The 21,960-nt window shown below is 38.0% G+C and overlaps 1 protein-coding gene across 4 annotated transcripts in view; it reads right to left on the reverse strand.

The window, feature by feature from the left end:
* DYNC2H1 (dynein cytoplasmic 2 heavy chain 1) overlaps nucleotides 1-21,960 on the reverse strand; it is a 493,166-nt gene that overhangs the window by 264,850 nt on the left and 206,356 nt on the right. For all 4 annotated transcript variants that reach the window (XM_069554796.1, XM_069554794.1, XM_069554793.1 and 1 more), the window contains exons 76-78: nucleotides 11,326-11,486; nucleotides 8,098-8,223; nucleotides 350-460 (exon numbers count right to left, since the gene is read on the reverse strand). In XM_069554796.1, the coding sequence (XP_069410897.1) occupies nucleotides 350-460; nucleotides 8,098-8,223; nucleotides 11,326-11,486 (398 nt within the window). The remainder of the gene's footprint in view (nucleotides 1-349; nucleotides 461-8,097; nucleotides 8,224-11,325; nucleotides 11,487-21,960) is intronic.

The following is a 21,960-nucleotide window of genomic DNA, read 5'->3' on the forward strand; positions in this document are numbered from 1 at the left end:
AACAGAATGGTGGCTGCAAGGGTGGAGCAGGAGCAAACAGGGAGTTCTCTTCAGGAAACACAGGGTCAGTTCTGTGAGATGAAAAAATTCTAGAGACAAGGTACATATGGTTAACACTACTGTACTATACACTTACAAATGGTTAAGACAGTAAACTTTATGTCTTTTACTACAACAAAACACAACATTAAATAATATTTAAAAGAAAAAGGTAAATGCATTTTTGTAAATGTTGTATTAGAAGGTTTTGAATGTTTGTTATAGTAGACAGTTGTCTACGGGACTTTAGAAGGCTTGCAAAGGTTACTGCACTTACACAACTAGTGATTCAAATTTTAAACCTTCATACCTCGTATGTTATCTTCAAACTTGACTGTAACAAAATTGGAGTAAAGTTGGGATGGACTTCCGCAGTGAGCCAAAGACGAAAGGTATCTTTAGGTTGAAGAGTATTCAATTCCTTGTTTTCAAAAACAAGAATAAAATTCAACTTAAATACACACACGAATTTCCATTTTATAAATAAATATACTATTGATAAGTAAGTATCTTAATTAAATCTTTCTCTGACATTCTGATATGTTTCTTAATGTTCTGATTATATTCCCTTTAAATTTTCATCTTGTCTGTTACTAGCTCAGTGGAATAGGTAAGAACTTGGATCTAGAACTGGGTGAACTGGATTGAAATCCAAATTCTGCCACTTACTTGCTGTGTGACTTTGGGGGATTCTTTGATTTACACTCTCTAAACAAGGATAATAATAGTACCTACTCTCATAGGATAGTGTAAAATACTTAAAATAGGGCCCAACACAGAGTAAATACAAAATAAATATTAGTTGTAATCACTATGCCTAAACTACAAGCCATCTTCAGGCCTTCAAGTCCTTACTGCTTCCATTCACACTTTCACAAAGATATATAATGATATCAATTCCTTTTCAATACAATTTTTAGTATACCATATTGCCTATAATACTCAAAATTCACCATTCAAATTCACTCAAATTCTTCTGCCCGTGCTGTATGCTTTAGTCACTTATTCAAATATTTGTCTCTGTGTCTTTTTTCCTCAGATTCTTTCTGCCTGATAGGTGAATTTAAAAATAACCTGTAATTTATATCCATACAATTCATCCAAACTTCCCAAAAGAATAGCAAAACATTTAAAGTAATTTTTTAACTTTTATAATCTACCCTATATACACTGCAAAAACTTATGCAGCTCAATGCAAGGAAAACAACCAACCCAATGAAACAGTGGAAGAACTAAACAAACATTTCTCCAAAGAAGACACACAGATGGCCACCAAGCACATGAAAAGATGCTCAATATTGCTCATTACTAGAGAAATCACATCACTTAGAATGGACATCACCAAAAAAATCTACAAAAATAAATACTGGAGAGGGTGTGGAAAAAAGGGCAATGCTTTTGCGCTGTTGGTGGGAACGGAAATTGATACAGTCACTATGAATTTTAAGGAATCTCCATATTTTTCTCCATAGTGAAAACTACCATATGACCCAGCAATTCCACTACTGCACATACCCCTGAGTAAACCATAATTGAGAAAGACACATCTACACCAGCCCTGGAATTTCTTTGGAAGGAATGATGCTAAAGCTGAAACTCCAATACTTTGGCCACCTCATGAGAAGAGTTGACTCATTGGAAAAGACTTTGATGCTGGGAGGGATTGGGGGCAGGAGGAGAAGGGGACAACAGAGGATAAGATGGCTGGATGGCATCACTGACTTGATGGACGTCAGTCTGAATGAACTCCAACAGTTGGTGATGGACAGGGATGCCTGGCGTGCTGCAATTCATGGGGTCACAAAGAGTCGGACACGACTGAGCGACTAAACTGAACTGAACTGAACACCAATGTTCACTGAAGCACTATTTACACTAGCTAGGACATGGAAGCAACCTAGATATCCACTGGCAGATGAATGGATAAAGAATTTGTGGTACACATGCTGCTACTGCTGCTAAGTCACTTCAGTCGTGTCCGACTCTATGTGACCCCATAGACGGGAGCCCACCAGGCTCCCCCGTCCCTGGGATTCTCCAGGCAAGAACACTGGAGTGGGTTGCCATTTCCTTCTCCAACACAATGGAATATTACTCAGCCATAAAAAAGGAACAAACTGAGTCGGTTCCAGTTAGTTGGCTGAATCTAGAGCCTATTATACAGAGTGAAGTAGAAAAACAAATTTTGTATATTAACACATATATACAAAATCTAGAAAAAAATGGTACTGATGAGCCTATTTGCAGGGCAGGAATAGAGATACAGACATAGAGAAGAGACTTTGGACCTAGCAGGGGAAGGAGGTGGGACAAACTGACAGAGTACCACTGCCATCGACACACTACCACGTGTAAAACAGATAGCTAGTGGGAAGCTGCTGCACACACAGACAGCTCAATCCAGTGCTCTGCAACAACCAAGAGAGGTGGGGTGGGTCGCGGGAGTGGGGAGAGGTTCCAGGGGAGGGGACTTATGTGGACCTGTGCCTGATTCATGTTGTTCTACGGCAGAACCAACACAATACTGTAAAATAATTATTCTCCAGTTAAAAATAAATGAAAAAAAAACAAAACAAAACCAGAAACAGACTCATAGACATAAAGAATCAGACCTGTGGTTGCCAAGTGGGAGGGAGAGAGAGAGATGGATGGGGTCTTTGGGGCCAGTGGATGCAAACTACAGTATTTAGAATGGATAAACAACAAGGGCCTACCGTATAGCACAGGGAACTGTACCTAATCTCCCGGGATAAACCATAATGGAATGTATGCATGTACAACTGACTCACTCTGCTGTACAGCAGCAGAAATTAGCACATGTGGACAAAAACTAATGCAATACTGTAAAGCAATTATCCTTCAATTAAAAATAAATAAAGTTTTTAAAAGAAATTAGCACCACATTGTAAATCAACTATACTCCAGTTTTTTTACTTGTCTGCAGAACAGAAAAAGTTCCAATTAAGATTTGTTTCCAAAATTACAATTGTATTTTACATAGATTAATAGCTATCAATCTATTATTTAGAACAAAAAGCAGGATTCAAGTATTCACTAGTCTTCCTTATATGTTTTAAAACATGTATCATTCACCACACATGAATTCTATATTTTATACATTAGTGTTACATAAACCTGTAGGAATTACTTGAATATTTATATATACCTTCTTTTGACTATAAATAATGAGTCATCATGGTCTATCACTTCATTCACTCAATCATTAACTCATTCATCAAAGATTTATTTAATCTACCTATTTAACTACCTATTTTATCTAAATACATATTTTACATAGTTTAGGTAGCTTTTAACTACCTATTATTATAGCTGCCCATTTATTTTCAACAGATTATACAAATTTTCAACATTATACAACTAAGTGCTCATGGAACCTTCTCCAGGATAGATCACATCCTGGGCCATAAATCTAAACCTGATAAATTCAAAAAAATCGAAATCATTCCAAGCATCTTTTCTGACCATAATGCATTAAGATTAGATCTCAATTACAGGAGAAAAACTATTAAAAATTCCAACATATGGAGGATGAACAACACACTTCTGAATAACCAACAAATCACAGAAGAAATCAAAAAAGATCAAAATATGCATAGAAACTAATGAAAATGAAAACACAACAACCCAAAACCTGTGGGACACTATAAAAGCAGTGCTAGGAGGAAAGTTCATAGCAATACAGGCATACCTCAAGAAACAAGAAAAAAGTCAAATAAATAACCTAACTCTACAACTAAAGCAACTAGAAAAGGAAGAGTTGGAGAACCTCAGAGTTAGTAGAAGGAAAGAAATCTTAAAAATTAGGGCAGAAATAAATGCAAAAGAAACAAAAGAGACCATAGCAAAAATCAACAAAGCCAAAAGCTGGTTCTTTGAAAGGATAAATAAAATTGACAAACCATTAGCCAGACTCATCAAGAAGCAAAGAGAGAAAAATCAAATCAATAAAATTAGAAATGAAAATGGAGAGATCACAACAGACAACACAGAAATATAAAGGATCATAAGAGACTACTATCAGCAGTTGTATGCCAATAAAATGGACAACGTGGAAGAAATCGACAAATTCTTAGAAAAGTACAATTTTCCAAAACTGAACCAGGAAGAAATAGAAAATCTTAACAGACCCATCACAAGCACGGAAATTGAAACGGTAATCAGAAATCTTCCAGCAAACAAAAGCCCAGGTCCGGACGGCTTCACAGCTGAATTCTACCAAAAACTTCGAGAAGAGCTAACACCTATCCTCCTCAAACTCTTCCAGAAAATTGCAGAGGAAGGTAAACTTCCAAACTCATTCTATGAGGCCACCATCACCCTAATACCAAAACCTGACAAAGATGTCACAAGGAAAGAAAACTACAGGCCAGTATCACTGATGAACATAGATGCAAAAATCCTCAACAAAATTCTAGCAATCAGAATCCAACAACACATTAAAAAGATCATACACCATGACCAAGTGGGCTTTATCCCAGGGATGCAAGGATTCTTCAATATCCGCAAATCAATCAATGTAATTCACCACATTAACAAATTGAAAAATAAAAACCATATGATTATCTCAATAGATGCAGAGAAGGCCTTTGACAAAATTCAACATCCATTTATGATAAAAACTCTCCAGAAAGCAGGAATAGAAGGAACATACCTCAACATAATAAAAGCTATCTATGACAAACCCGCAGCAAACATTATCCTCAATGGTGAAAAATTGAAAGCATTTCCCCTAAAGTCAGGAACAAGACAAGGGTGTCCACTTTCACCGCTACTATTCAACATAGTTCTGGAAGTTTTGGCCACAGCAATCAGAGCAGAAAAAGAAATCAAAGGAATCCAAATTGGAAAAGAAGAAGTAAAACTCTCACTGTTTGCAGATGACATGATCCTCTACATGGAAAACCCTAAAGACTCCACCAGAAAATTACTAGAGCTAATCAATGAATATAGTAAAGTTGCAGGATATAAAATCAACACACAGAAATCCCTTGCATTCCTATACACGAATAATGAGAAACTAGAAAAAGAAATTAAGGAAACAATTCCATTCACCATTGCAACGAAAAGAATAAAATACTTAGGAATATATCTACCTAAAAAACTAAAGACCTATATATAGAAAACTATAAAACACTGATGAAAGAAATCAAAGAGGACACTAATAGATGGAGAAATATACCATGTTCATGGATCGGAAGAATCAATATAGTGAAAATGAGTATACTACCCAAAGCAATTTACAAATTCAATGCAATCCCTATCAAGCTACCAGCCACATTTTTCACAGAACCAGAACAAATAATTTCAAGATTTGTATGGAAATACAAAAAACCTCGAATAGCCAAAGCAATCTTGAGAAAGAAGAATAGAACTGGAGGAATCAACTTACCTGACTTCAGGCTCTACTACAAAGCCACAGTCATCAAGACAGTATGGTACTGGCACAAAGACAGACATATAGATCAATGGAACAAAATAGAAAGCCCAGAGATAAATCCACACACATATGGACACCTTATCTTTGACAAAGGAGGCAAGAATATACAATGGAGTAAAGACAATCTCTTTAACAAGTGGTGCTGGTAAAACTGGTCAACCACTTGTAAAAGAATGAAACTAGATCACTTTCTAACACCGCACACAAAAATAAACTCAAAATGGATTAAAGATCTAAATGTAAGATCAGAAACTATAAAACTCCTAGAGGAGAACATAGGCAAAACACTCTCAGACATAAATCACAGCAGGATCCTCTATGATCCACCTCCCAGAATTCTGGAAATAAAAGCAAAAATAAACAAATGGGATCTAATTAAAATTAAAAGCTTCTGCACAACAAAGGAAAATATAAGCAAGGTGAAAAGACAGCCTTCTGAATGGGAGAAAATAATAGCAAATGAAGCAACTGACAAACAACTAATCTCAAAAATATACAAGCAACTTATGCAGCTCAATTCCAGAAAAATAAACGACCCAATCAAAAAATGGGCCAAAGAACTAAATAGACATTTCTCCAAAGAAGACATACGGATGGCTAACAAACACATGAAAAGATGCTCAACATCACTCATTATTAGAGAAATGAAAATCAAAACCACAATGAGGTACCACTTCACACCAGTGAGAATGGCTGCGATCCAAAAATCTGCAAGCAATAAATGCTGGAGAGGGTGTGGAGAAAAGGGAACCCTCCTACACTGTTGGTGGGAATGCAAACTAGTACAGCCACTATGGAGAACAGTGTGGAGATTCCTTAAAAAACTGCAAATAGAACTACCTTATGACCCAGCAATCCCACTTCTGGGCATACACACCGAGGAAACCAGAATTGAAAGAGACACATGTACCCCAATGTTCATTGCAGCACTGTTTATAATAGCCAGGACATGGAAACAACCTAGATGTCCATCAGCAGATGAATGGATAAGAAAGCTGTGGTACATATACACAATGGAGTATTACTCAGCCGTAAAAAAGAATTCATTTGAATCAGTTCTGATGAGATGGATGAAACTGGAGCCGATTATACAGAGTGAAGGAAGCCAGAAAGAAAAACACCAATACAGTATACTAACACATATATATGGAATTTAGGAAGATGGCAATGATGACCCTGTATGCAAGACAGGGAAAGAGACACAGATGTGTATAACGGACCTTTGGACTCAGAGGGAGAGGGAGAGGGTGGGATGATTTGGGAGAATGACATTCTAACATGTATACTATCATGTAAGAATTGAATCGCCAGTCTATGTCTGACGCAGGTTGCAGCATGCTTGGGGCTGGTGCATGGGGATGACCCAGAGAGATGTTATGGAGGGGGAGGTGGGAGGGGGTTCATGTTTTTGAACGCATGTAAGAATTAAAGATATTAAAATTAAAAAAATAAAAATAAAAGCACATGCATAACTGGAAAAAAAATAAATAAAATTTAAAAAAACACACATTATACAACTAGGCTACAGCCTCCCACTCTGTTCCGCTTGGCTCTATTTCTCCTGCCAGATTAATTGATCAATTAATTAATTATTAACTCCCCTGCTAAGAAGCTCCTTTGATTCTATGTTTAGGACAAAAATTCTAAACACTTGTGCAGGATTTCCAGGGTATTCCACAACCTCGCCCCTTCCGAGCTGTGTAACTCCATTGCCCCACAGCACCCTGCCTGGCCTTCCAGTACAGTTAAGGACGTCTCCATTCTTGTACTAGGAAGCCACACTCCTGCTATTATGTTTCTACTTGTGCTGCTAGAATCAACCACAAACTTTCTCCCCCTACATTCAGCTAAATCCTATATGGCCATCAAGAAACATCTTGTCTTAGGAGTCATCTCTAACTACCCAAGACCAGATTTATCTTTCTTTAAAAAGTCCTAGACTTAATTCCAGGTTTTCATTTAAAAGCAATCTATCAATTAGTTCTGTCTTAAGGTTATTCTCATGCTGGGGCCATTTTAGTTAAATAAAATGAACTGCTTAGTTAAATAAAATTTTATTTAGTTAAATAAATATTAAAAATTAATATCAAAAATAATTTTAAATAAAATTTAGTTAAATAAAATGCAAACTGCTTTAGTTTACACCCCAGCTTCCTCAGCAGCAAGGAAGTTCTGCAGTTCCCTCTGACTCCTCTATATCTTTTCTCCCTATACAGACACAACAAAACAAAAGCATAAAGAGAATTTAATGTTCAAAACAGTCTTCTACAATTCTTTAAAGCATTTCCCTAATTTTCATCTGAAAGATTTCTCTAAGCCTCCATTCAGTCCTGATTAATTTTTTGACTCTCCCTAAATGCCTTTTAAAAAGGAGACTTTTATAGATTTTTTACTAAAAAATCCATTTTGGTTTGTACAAATGTACATATATTAAAGAAAATATAGATTTTAAATGATTCCCCATCAAATACTAATTCTTTAAAAACATCATAAATAATGCACAACATATCTTAATACTGTTGGTCCTTGGAGACTACTGAATTTAGTATGTGAGAAATTAGTTTGTGAATTTAGTCTGTGCCACACTGATCTAAGTCTACCTTTTCCAGAACTGGCAGCCAAGATACCACAAGATGTAAGTTCTTCAAACACAGCCAGTCTCCATTGCGGGCACATTCTTTTAGCACTTGAACCGCTAAATCAGCTTGACCTTGACCCATGGCAATCTGAAAAACAAAAACAAATTAAAAACTAAAAAAAAAAAAAATTCTGATAACATGTTGTAACATAAGCGTTTCAAACTATCCTGCCATACATACTGAACTAACTCAAGTACTGTAATAAAGCTTCCAAATTTTTACTAAGAAATATCAGACTCTGTTGCTGTTTACAATTGTCTTGCTTTTGTCCTTATATCAATGGCAGATTTATAACATTCTTCTGTTTAGGAGAGATATTATCATTACAAGTTTTCAAGTTACAGAATAAAGAATTATTCAACAGTGTGTTCATTCCTCATCTCACCATTTCCTGTAATTCTTACTCTGAAACATGGGCCTTAAAAAAAAAGTAATTTTTTATGACTGTTGTTGAACTCCTTGAGGGATTAAACATTAACAATAGCACTTCTTTGAATTCATTTTCTCTTTTTAAAAAACTTTCTCCAAAGTTGCATTTATTTGGCTCTCAAGCTACTTGGTCTATTGAACTGTGTCATTTCCCAAGCCCTTCATCATCTAGAAAATCCTAATATGTTGTTGGGCCTCAAGACTCTACATTTAACCCTCTGTTTTTCTATTCATTTTTAGAGAGAAGAGGCAAAAAGAGGCAGGAGAGAGAGAAGATGAGAAGGGAAAGGGAGGAAAAGAGGAGAGGGGAGAGGGAGGGGAAAGGCAGACCTGATCTCACTGGACTTCCACTCCAGAACTTCTGGTCCCTATCGTCTATCTGCACATAGGACACTGACGCAGTATGACAGGTCACGTTATAAAGCAGAAACTTCCAAGCAGAAGCCAAAGACCCCAAAAAATGGCTTCAGTGTGTAAGGCATCTGTATCTGAATGGACAGGTGACCACCTGGCGGCTCAGGTAGTAAAGAACCTGCATGAGGCCCGGGTTCATCCCCGGGTCGGGAAGGCCTCTGGAGGAGGAAAGGGCAACCCACGCCAGCATCCTTGCCTGGAGAATCCATGGACAAAGGGACCTGGCTGCTCCAGTCCATGGGGTCACAGAGGTGGACACGCCTGAGTGACTAGCACTAAGTCTAAGATTCTATAAAAAGTTTTAGTCAAGAATCTAAATGGTTACATGCTTAAACTCCTCGATATGGTTTTTTATGGATAATTTATGTAATATTTATGTATCAGTACAGCTGTGTCTGTCTTTGTATATATGACAGATATACGTGTATTGAGAGTCCTAGCTCAAATATTTTATTGAGTACGTGGTCAAAACACTTTGAAGAGAATTGTTACAGACTACTTCAAACCACAGTGATTTCTCTTTTCATAAAGAATACAAGACAGCCTTTCATTGTTTCTTAGATGACTTTCATAAGCATTGATTTTGTTTCTCAATTAGACTATAAAGTCTTAGAGAGTGGGAACCGTGTGTCTTAAGCAGGTAACAAACCAGGTAATAAATACTAATATATATTTCTTTTTAATTTTCAAGATCTAACCCAGAACTAAGCAAATATAAGGGATAAAAGAAACACTGGTTGAAATATTTAGAGACACATATTAGTTTGCCATTATTAAAATACAAAAATCCCCAAATGGAAGGCATGTACAAGAAAATCAGAGGGGGGGAAAAAATGTTTGCTGAACTGAAATGGTAGCTAAAACTAGGAACTCAAAATTTTCTATAAGGTATAAACTGTGTGAGAACAGCTTAAAGGTTCATGAAATCTTAGAAGAAAACATTTACTATAAGAAAAAACATTTAAAAAGCACAATAGGAAAGTGTCAGGAAGATGGTTAACCCCCACATTAAAAAAGTAAGACACATCAGACTTTCTTGAAATAAAAATTATTTTTTACATTAAGAATATATTATTATTATTATTAGCACATATATTCAGCATAACAACAAAACTTTTAAAGTAACAGATTTATGAATATCTGTATCTGTATTTAAAGGTTTTACAGTATTAAAAAATTGTGTAACACAAAACTCTAGAAATTTACATAGTTAAACTTACAATGAGTATAAGTGGTTTTATCTTTTTGCCAACATCAGAGCTAAGAGATACAGCCCATAGAACAGAGCTCCCTTTCCCCAAGACATCTCACTGACAACTGAATACTGTCCTGATGTATTAACACTATAACCAGGATTGAAGGAAACTCCCTAGAGTTAGTGCAACACCTAAATGCAACTAAGCCAAACTCGCTGCTATTTTGCTATCTTCCACTTACATTCCTCATAATATTCTCTTTTCAATTTTTGGTTTATTTTAAAGTAGTTTGCTTTCTTAATCATTATTATTTTCCCAATGAAAAAGATTTAAATTTTGATGTCAAAAATTGGGGATAAATTAATACACTTTAAAATGTGTATGCAAACTGAACTGAAAAAAACGGTGCTAATCTGAATAAACTAAAACTCAGAAATTTAGCTCAGGAAAAAAATCACATTATATTAGACAAGTTTATTATCTTATTAGACTTCTGCAGTTCAGAATCCCAGTAATCTATTGCTCTAAGGTGATACTACAGGGCTGTTCTTTCTAGGGGCTGTAGGAGAGACTCCTGTTATCTTTTCTACCTTCTGCGTTTCTCTGCTTGTGGTCCCTTCTACCATCTTCAAAGTCAGCAGCACAGCGTCTCCTCACCTCTTTGACCTATGCCTCATCACATCTGCCTCTTCCACCTACATTCTGCCTCTTCTACCTCCTTCTTAAAAGCACCTTTATGATTATACTAGGCTCAACTGAATAATCTCAGATAACCTCTCCATCTCAAAATGCTTAATTATATTTGCAAAGTTCTTTCTTCCATGTAAAATAACAAATTCACGGGTTCTGGGGATCAGAATGTGGACAATTTTCAGGGACATTAGTTGCCCTACCATAAAAACAAAAAACTGTTTTACTAATACAGTCAAGTATTCCAGTATTCTTGCCTGGAAAATTCCATGAACAGAGGAGCCAGGCAGGCTAAAGTCCGTTGGGTTTGTAGCCACAAAGAGGAGGACACAACTGATCGACTGAAAGCGCACACAAAGACACATACATACACACACACATACACACACACACACACACACACACACAGAGCAGGAAGATCAATAGCTGAAACAGAAACAGCAGAGTAATGTGCACTGACCTGGTGATAACACTCTCCACTTCTCTCAGCATTTGCAAGCTCTTGGAGTTCCTGAGAAGGATCAGCACCCGGGGAAATGATTATCAAGATGGGTTCAATTTCTAGTGTCTCTTTGTATAATCGTTTGAGATTTAGAGGAGGTGGGGACAACTCCTTTAGTCCTAAAAGATATATTAAATGCATTAAAAAAAAATGCAATGTGAACCAGAAGAAGTCTATTAAGACTAATTACATGAAACAGAATAACTAGGTGAACTACAATCCCATACATATTAAAGCTTTTTCACTCTAAAATCATTCACAGACTAGTAAGAGCTAACATTTATTGAATGCTTAAAGTGCCTAAAGTGCCAGGCATTTATCTAAATGCTTGGTATCTATGATATCATCTAACCCTAATAAGAACGTTAAGGAGTAGGAACTCTAATTACCATATTCAACAGATGAAGAAGCACACAATCAGCATTGTGTTAATATATAATTCTCTCCCTACAAGAGAAGACTGAACCCAACAATCTTTCCATACAGGTTTTCATTCATTTATATGATAACTGAGTGCCTACTCTGTGCCACATATTTGGGGAATCAGATTTCCACAAGATCTAGTAAACAATATCACTGTCATGATAAAAGATAAAAAAATTATTATGTCCATGCATTAAGAGGGAAGAAAAAGTAGTACTGAATGAAAAAAATGCTTAGTCTGGAGACAGAAACATATAGATCTCAGTTTATGCTTATTAGCTAAGTGATGCTATGCAAATCACTAAAATGTATTATGCCTTGATTTCCCCAACTGTAAAACAGGGATACAACAATTCATAGCTCATTTGGAGGCAAAACAGGATACAAAATAAAAACAGATTCCACTTATTTATCATCTACTCTATGCTAAGCATACTCAAGGAAATTGAATGCCTTCCCAAAGACCACCCAGTTGCTAACTAACTGTATTCAAAATAATTCATCTGTTCTTTTTTCTATTCTGAAGCTTTTTAAAAAATATAAAGTCCCATACACATAAGACTTCTGCTAAAATTTTAATGTTTCCATTACTGTATTTAGCAAAAACCAAGACAAAGACGACCAACTTTAAATAAAAATAAAAATATACATGTCTGAACTGAGCTAAAAAGACTATGACACAAGAGTTTAAAAATAGAGGATTAGAATGTAACAGAATGAGAACAGAGAAAGGAAGGCTTCCTTGTACTTTCTACTGTGGAAAGGAATAGATAACATTGCACCTCAGAAATCCTAAATATAACAGGAAGAGATATTCTTAAGGACTTCTGTAATGATCACATTAAAATACGAATCTGATGCCACAAAAATGGGCTAAAACAGGCATTTCTAGATGAGCATCCTGAAAAAACAAATTTCACACCTGAACTACTCCCTTCTAGTCTTCACAACAGCAACCAATAATATTATGAAAGCATTCTCAAAGGCATAAATATTCCTAATACTAGGTGATATTTACCCTAAAAACGGGTCAATTGCTTCTAGAGGTATATTTTATGAATTTTGCTTTTAACTAAACTTAAATTGGTACCACTCATGCTTCCTAATAGAAAAGAATTCTTATATACTTGTAGCAATGTAATAAGCATTTTATCTATTCAAATATTCCTTTACTTATTCATAAACTCTCATAAGCACTCTAGGCCAACCAAGTGTATTGTGATGTCATAAAATGCATCAAAAGTCTAAAATGCACACTGCCTTTGACTCAGAAATTTAAGTTACACTTAAGTTAAAAAATAATTCAGAAAATAAATGTAGAAGTATACAAAATTATTTTCATTTTAGCTGTTAATTTTAGTTTTAAAACCTGGGAGAAATAAATTATTTTAAAAAACAGTAGTCTGAATGAGTAATTTCTGAGTGATATAGCAGAAGTTACAAAAATGGTGAATTAAAAGAAAATTTACTTAAAAGCAGATTAGCACTGCTTGAAGAGAGCATCCTAGGATGCTCTCATCCATTTTCAAGTTGCTTTCTGCAACTTCCTTGGTGGTGGAGTGGATAAGAATCCACCTGCTAGTGCAGGGGAAAGGGGTTCAATACCTGGTTTGGGAAGACAACACATGCTTCAGGGCAACTAAGCCCATACACCACAACTACTGAAGCCCGTGTGCCCTGGAGCCGGAGCTCTTCAACAAAACCATGCACCGCAATGAAGAGCAGTCCCCACTCAGTGCAACTAGAGAAAGCCCTCACACAGCAGTGAAGACCCAAAGCAGCCAAAATAAATGAATTCAGTCAGTTCAGTTCAGTCGCTCAGTCGTGTCTGACTCTGCGACCCCATGAACTGCAGCACGTCAGGCCTCCCTGTCCATCACCAACTCCCGGAGTTCACTCAAACTCATGTCCATTCAGTGATGCCATCCAACCATCTCATCCTCTGTCATCTCCTTCTCCTCCCACCTTCACCCTTTCCCAGCATCAGGGTCTTTTCAGATGAGCCACCTCTTCACATCAGGTGGCCAAAGTATTGGAGTTTCAGCTTCAGCATCAGTCCTTCCAATGAATATTCAGGACTGATTTCCTTAAGGATGGACTGGATGGATCTCCTTGAGTTCAAGGGACTCTCAGGAGTCTTCTCCAACACCACAGTTCAAAAGCATCAATTCTTTGGTGCTCAGCTTTCTTTATAGTCCAACTCTCACATCCATACATGACCACCACTGGAAAAATCACAGCTTTGACTAGATGGACCTTTGTTGGCAAAGTAATGTCTCTGCTTTTTAATATGCTGTCTAGGTTTGTCATAGCTTTTTTCCCAAGGAGCAAGAGTCCTTTTTAATTACATGGCTGCAGTCACTATCTACAGGTTTTTGGAGTCAAGAAAATATAGTCTCTCACTGTTTCCATTATTTCTCCATCTATTCGCCATGAAGTCATGGGACCACATGCCATGATCTCCATCTTCTGAATGTTGAGTTTTAAGTCAGCTTTTTCACTCTCCTCTTTCACTTTCATCAACAGTCTCTTCAGTTCTTCTTTACTTTCTGGCATAAGGGTGGTGTGTCATCTGCATATCTGAGGTTACTGATATTTCTCCCGGCAATCTAGATTCCAGCTTGTGCTTCATCCAGCCCAGCATTTCTCATGATGTACTCTGCATATAAGTTCAACAAGCAGGGTGACAGTATACAGCCTTGATGTAGTCCTTCATCAATTTGGAATCAGTCCATTGTTCCATGTCCGGTTCTAACTGTTGCTTCTTGACTTGCATACAGATTTCTCAGGAGGCAGGTAAAGTGGTCTGTATCCCTATCTCTTTAAGAATTTTCCACAGTTTGTTGCGATCCACACAGTCAAAGACCTTAGCGTAGATAATAAAGCAGAAGCAGATGTTTGTCTAGATTTCTCTTGCTTTTTCTATACCAACGAATGTTGGCAATCTGATCTCCGGTTCCTATGCCTTTTCTAAATCCAGCTTGAACATTCAAAAGCTCTTGGTTCACATACTGTTGAAGCCTGACTTGGAGAATTTTGAGCAGTACTTTACTACTGTGTGAGATGAGCACAATTATGCGGTAGTTTGAACATTCTTTGCCATTGCCTTTCTTTAGGGTTGGAATAAAAACTGAACTTTTCCAGTCCTATGGCCACTGCTGAGTTTTCCAATATGCCAGCAAACAGAGTGTAGCACTTTCACAGCATCATCTTTTAAGATCTGAAATAGCTCAGCTGGAATTCCATCACCTCTACTACCTTTGCTCGTAGTGACGCTTCCTAAGGCCCACTTGACTTTGCATACCAGGATGTCTGGCTCTAGGTAACTGATCAGACCAATGTGGTTATCTGGGTCATCAAGATCTTTTTCGGATAGTTCTTCTGTGTATTCTTGCCACCTCTCCTTAATATCTTCTGCTTCTGTTAGGTCCATACTGTTTTTGTCCTTTATTGTGCCCATCTTTGCATGAAAAGTTCCCTTGGTATGTCTAATCTTCTTAAGTGATCTCTGGTCTTTTTCATTCTATTTCTTCCTCTATTTCTTTGCATGGATCATTGAGGAAGGCTTTCTTATCTCTCCTTGCTGTTCTTTGGAACTGTGCATCCAGATGGGTAATTTACTGCAGCTTCTAAATCAGCATTTGCTGCTGTACTCTGCACATTTATGTTTAAGGTTAGCCTCTGTCCTTAAAGTTCATTAACCGTTCTCTGCTAGCTTCACACTGTTCTCCGGCAGCATCCTCATCTCTCAGCCTTCACGGAATTGAAGAGAGTTAGGGTGTCTCTTCAGATTGTCGCTGTTTAGTCACCAAGTTGTGTGGGACTCACTGTGACCCCACGGACTACAGTCGGCCAGGCTGTCCCTGGGATTTCCCAGACAGGAATACTGGAGTGAGCTGCATTTCCTTCTCCAGGGGTCTTCCCAACCCAGAGACTGAACTCAAGCCTCCTGCACTGGCAGAAGGTTACTTGACTCGTGAGCCACCAGAGAAGCCCTCTCCTGTTTAGGTTTCAGCTTAAGAGAATGTCGTGGCTGATCTGGTCTATACAGACCTTTAAAACTCCCTCCATATCAGTAATAAGACTGTCTCACTTTCTTATCAACCACGTGTTCACTGGAGTAGCACTTTTTTAAAAACCTCTTCCTTGGTATGGGGGTATCGCTGACTAGCCGTACTGTGACAGCACTGTGACAGTTTCCGGTGAACAGTGAAGGGACTCAGTCACACACACATGCATCATTCGCCCCCAAACCCCCACGCCACCCAGTCTGCACATGGCACCAGGCAGAGCTGCACGTGCTGCACAGTATGTCCCTGCTGCTTGCTCATCTTATACACGGCACTCTGCACATGGCAACACCGAAGTCCCTAACTAGCCATTCCTCTGGCAACCATGAGTTCGTTCTCCAAGCCTGTGAGTTGGAGGAGCACTTTCAATGTCCTTCAAGGCTTGTTCCTCTCTAATCACAACTTGGCTAACAATTTGGCACAAGAAACCTAGCTTTTAGTCTGTCTCAGCTTTGGACATGACTTCCTCGCTAAGCTTAAGGAGAGACCTGTGACCCTTTGCCTTGAGGCCATTTTAGTGTTATTAACTGAACTAACTTAAATTTGTTGTTCCATATGAATGATGCTCAAGAAATTATACTTGAAATCAAATCTCTAAAATTTGATTTAAAAGATAAGTGCTTGTCATTTTGCAGAAGTATGAACTTTTAAAACTTATTCATGAAATAAAGTGCCCCATTTTACATAAAAACTGCATTAATAAAACCACTTGACCAAACAGTCACCCAGCCATACACCAGTATATATAACTTCTGCTTAGAAATAGAGTATAACTTTAAAAGTATATTAAACTTTCAAACAATTTGAATATGTGAATATTATGAGGTTTTTCACTTCATGACATTAAAACTTAAATATCATTTAACCTAAGATGACATAGTACAATACAGAAGTACTCCAGAGGACAGACAGAGGGTCAAACAACAGATTCAGTGAGAAAGGTCACGTGCATCGGGGCACAGAGAGAATACTTTCAATGACTAAACGGGCGAGGGAAGAAGAGTCTACTGAGAACCTTTCTGCAATTGCCTCATTTTACTTAAACCTCCATTTCACTTATACGAATAGACAGAAGTATATAAATGAGCAAGAAATATGTCAGTTAGTGTTAAGAAGTGGGTAAACAATTAAAGCAGGTAGATATGTTGGTACTGATTAGATGACCTAGAAAAGCCTCTCTGGAAATGTTAACATTTGAATGATACAGAGGAGACAACCATTTAAAAGAAAGGAAAAAAGCAGCAAGTAGGTAGGACAACTAAGATCAAGGCAGCACTTCATGGCAAATAGGGAAAACATGGGAAACATGGCAAATGGGGACACAATGGAAACAGTGAGACTATTTTGTTGAGCTCAAAAATCACTGCCGATGGTGACTGCAGCCATGAAATTAGAACATGCTTGCTCCTTGGAAGGAAAGCTATGACCAACCTAGACAGCATATTCAAAAGCAGAGACATTACCTTGCCAACAAAGGTCCATCTAGTCAAATCTATGGTTTTTCCAGTAGTCATGTATGGATGTGAGAGTTGGACTGTAAAGAAAGCTGAGTGCCGAAGAATTGATGCTTTTGAACTGTGCTGTTGGAGAAGACTCTTGAGAGTCCCTTGGACTGCAAAGAGATCCAACCAATCCATCCTAAAGGAAATCAGTCCTGAATATTCATTGGAAGGACTGATGCTGAAATTGAAGCTCCAAATACTTTGGCCACCTGATGTGAAGAACTGTCTCATTTGAAAAGACCCTGATGCTGGGATAATCACGATGGTGTGATCACTCACCTAGAGCCAGACATCCTGGAATGTGAAGTCAAGTGGGCCTTAGAAAGCATGACTACGAACAAAGCTAATGGAGGTGATGGAATTCCAGTTGACTTCTTTCAAATCCTGAAAGACGATGCTGTGAAAGTGCTCCACTCAATTTGCCAGCACATTTAGAAAACTCAGCAGTGGCCATAGGACTGGAAAACGTCAGTTTTCATTCCAATTCCAAAGAAAGGCAATGCCAAAGAATGCTCAAACTACCACACAATTGTACTCATTTCACATCTAGTAAAGTACCGCTCAAAATTCTCCAAGCCAGGCTTCAGCAATATGTGAACAGTGAACTTCCTGATGTTCAAGCTGGTTTTAGAAGAGGCAGAGGAATCAGAGATCAAATGGCCAACATCCACTGGATCATCAGAAAAGCAAGAGAGTTCCAGAAAAAAAAAACAACACATCTATTTCTGCTTTATTGACTATGCCAAAGCCTTTGACTGTGTAGATTACAAGAAACTGTGGAAGATTCTGAAAGAGATGGGAGTAGCAGGCCCCCTGACCTGCCTCTTGAGAAACCTATATGCAGGTCAGAAAGCAACAGTTAGAACTGGACATGGAACAACAGACTGGTTCCAAATAGGAAAAGGAGTACGTCAAGGCTGTATATTGTCAGCCTGCTTATTTAACTTCTATGCAGAGTACATCATAAGAAATGCTGGGCTGGAAGAAGCACAAGCTGAAATCACGATTGCTGGGAGAAATATCAATAACCTCAGATATGCAGATGATACCACCCTTATGGCAGAAAGTGAAGAGTAACTAAACAGCCTCTTGATGAAAGTGAAAGAGGAGAGTGAAAAAGTTGGCTTAAAGCTCAACATTCAGAAAACGAAGATCATGGCATCTTGTCCCATCATTTCATGGGAAATAGATGGGGAAACAGTGGAAACATTGTCAGACTTTATTTTTGGGGGCTCCAAAATCACTGCAGATGGTGACTGCAGCCATGAAATTAAAAGACGCTTACTCCTTGGAAGAAAAGTTATGACCAACCTAGATAGTATATTGAAAAGCAGAGACATTACTTTGCCAACAAAGGTCTGTCTAGTCAAGGCTATGGTTTTTCCTGTGGCCATGTATGGATGCGAGAGTTGGACTGTGCAGAAAGCTGAGCACCAAAGAATTGATGCTTTTGAATTGTGGTGTTGGAGAAGACTCTTGATTGAGAGTCCTTTGGACTGCAAGGAGATCCAACCAGTCCATTCTGAAGGAGATCAGCTCTGGGTGTTCTTCAGAAGGAATGATACTAAAGCTGAAACTCCAGTACTTTGGCCACCTCATACGAAGAGTTGACTCGTTGGAAAAGACTCTGATGCTCGGAGGGATTGGGGGCAGGAGGAAAAGGGGACAACACAGGACGAGATGGCTAGATGGCATCACCGACTCGATGGACGTGAGTTTGAGTGAACTCCAGGAGATGGTGATGGACAGGGAAGCCCTGCATGCTGTGATTCATGGGGTCACAAAGAGTCGGACACGACCGAGCGACTGAAGTGAACTGATGCTTTGAAAGATTGAGGGCAGGAGGAGAAGGGGACGACAGAGGATGAGATGGTTGGATGGCATCACCGACTCAATGGACACGGGTTTGGGTGGACTCGGGAGTTGGTGATGGACAGGGAAGCCTGGCGTGCTGCAGTCCGTGGGGTCGCAAAGAGTCGGACATGACTGAAGCCACTTAGCAGCAGCAGCAGAACTGATTTATAACTCTTAAAGAAGCCATATTCTCAAAATGTACTTTACAAATTAATGGCTCACTATCAAATTACTTAAATATGAAAATCAGCTAAAACAGATCATATGCAGTTTGACTATGATGGGTACCTACTGTTTTGTACCTTCACCCCTTCCCCTCATTTCTGAGTACAGCCCCACTCTACCTGTGACTTCTTTGGGGGGAAAAAATCTTGTTTCAGATATTACTGTTGGAATTAGCTGCAGAGGTGGATATGTTACCCAAGCAAGAAAATCAGAGTCCTTCTATAGAGTTTTTTATAGTAAAATTCAGAAAGTTTCTTTCACTACAAGCTTTAAACTACATGATATGATATCAGTAGCCTTATCCTTCAGCATATATATGAACCATGAGATTAAGGGCAACACATAAGCAGGAATCAGAGAGACAGAAAAAAAAGAAAAAGGAAAAGACAAAGATAGGGAGAGATAAAGGGGCAGAGATGTGCAGAGAGAAACTACAAGGCTGGGACAAAGGAAGGAAACCTCCTGCTGTTATCGGAGTCCAAAAAACCAACTGGCCCAGACGCCACCCCTACTTTTTCTACCCAAGAGTTTGGTGGATAAACACTCTATCAGATATGAGTAAAAAGTACCTAGCAAATAAACATTCAACAGGGATGCATACATAGCGATATTTTCTCTCCATGCTAAACAAAAGGAAAGCAAAGAATATATCCATAGACATACTTTGACATACTCTTCACTAACCAGACAAGTGACCATTCTAAATGGAGCCTCAAAAATATGTGCGGGCATATGTGTGAACATGTGTGCAAGTACGCCCACAGGGAAAAAGGACATCTTGTCAAAACAGAAAATAGCTATTACGTGAAACACTGGATTAGTGAGCATAATGGGCTGAAATGCAGCCCCCAAAAGAGACATGCTGAAGGCCTAACCTCAGGACCTCAGAAGATGACCTTACTGGAAACAGGGTCATTGTAGATATAATCTGTTAACTTCAGATGAGTTCACACCGACTAAGGTGAACTCCCAATTAAATACGACTGCTTTCCTTATAGGAAGACAGCTGTGTGAATTCTGAAACACACAGGGCAAATGTCAAGTGATAATAAAGACAAATATTCAAATTATACACCCTTACGTGCCAAAAAACATGGAAGATTGCAAGCAAACCACCAGGATCTGTGAAAAGGCAAGGAAGGATTCCTCTACAGGTTTCAAAGGGAACATGGCCTCGCAAAAATCTTGATTCAGACTTCGAACTTCCAGAATTATGACACCATACACGTCTGTTGTTCTAATCCACCCAGCTTGTGGTCCTGAGGGCAGCCTTGGAACACTGATACTGGTAAGAGTGGAAATGGAGGTGCATATGGAAAAATTTCATCGAAGGTTGAGGCAGATTTTTTTATGTTAGCATCTGCCAAGAACATCTCTCTAAACTGAGAATAAATCTTGAGTCCTTCAGTATTTAAAGAGCACAGACTTTGGAGCTGGGTTTGAATTCTATCATTTAGTTGTGTGACCTTGTTTCCTCATTTTTAAATGGGTGTAAAAATAGCCTCTCATATGGTTGCTGTGAGGATTAAATTATACACCACTTGTAACTAGTACCTGGCATACAGTAAAAGCTATTAAAATATTAGCAGTGATTATTATTGTGATAAACATTCACGTTTAAGGGAAGAATGAGTTCACTAGGGCAAAATTAATCCTTTGAGTTAAGAGATAATTTCTCAAATAATACCCTGATACATGTGAATATAATAGTTTTGCATATTAAAAACAGAATGACTATTTGGTACTGTGAAGTTTTTCTATGATAAGCATGGAAGGCCCAGTATATTTTTCAATTTCATCAAACATTGTGCTACCTCATTTATATGAGAAATTCAAATATAGAGAAAAACATGCATATGTTAGGTTTACTTGATTGAAATATATGTAAGCTTTGATTAAACACAGTTTATATATAATATTTCATATATATTATGTGGAAATATTAAATATAAATTGTCAGCATACTATTTTAATTGTGCCAACATATTTCCAACATAATTCTATAACCTCCTGTGGTTTAGAATAACAAAAATCTATTATTCTTGGATGACTGAGCTTCAAGTAAAATTCTTTTCATATTCTCTTTGACACAGTTTTTCCAAACTTTTCTAGTACAAATGTTAATACAAATGTTCAAATGAGTGATAACTTTAAATGCTTCCTTTAAGACTAATTAAAAGGCTTAACAAATACGTATTGCACAGATGTTTACAAACTAAAGATATACAAATTATTTTTGTTTCACAGCAAAAATAACTCATTTTGAAGGCTTTATTATCTAGGACTCTGGGACTTCTAAGGCGGTGCTAGTGTTAAAGAACCCTCTTGCCAACGCAGGAGCTGCAGGAGACGCTGGTTTGATCTCTGGGTCAGGAAGATCCTCTGGAGAAGGAAACGACAACCCTCTCCAGTATTCTTGCCTGGGAAATCCCATGGATAGAGGAGTCTGGCGGAATACAGTTCATATGGTCACAGAGTCAGATACTACTGAAGCGACTTAGCACATACGCATGGAATCT

The sequence above is a fragment of the Ovis canadensis genome, chromosome 15, assembly GCF_042477335.2.
Source record: "Ovis canadensis isolate MfBH-ARS-UI-01 breed Bighorn chromosome 15, ARS-UI_OviCan_v2, whole genome shotgun sequence".
NCBI classification, from domain to species: domain Eukaryota; kingdom Metazoa; phylum Chordata; class Mammalia; order Artiodactyla; family Bovidae; genus Ovis; species Ovis canadensis.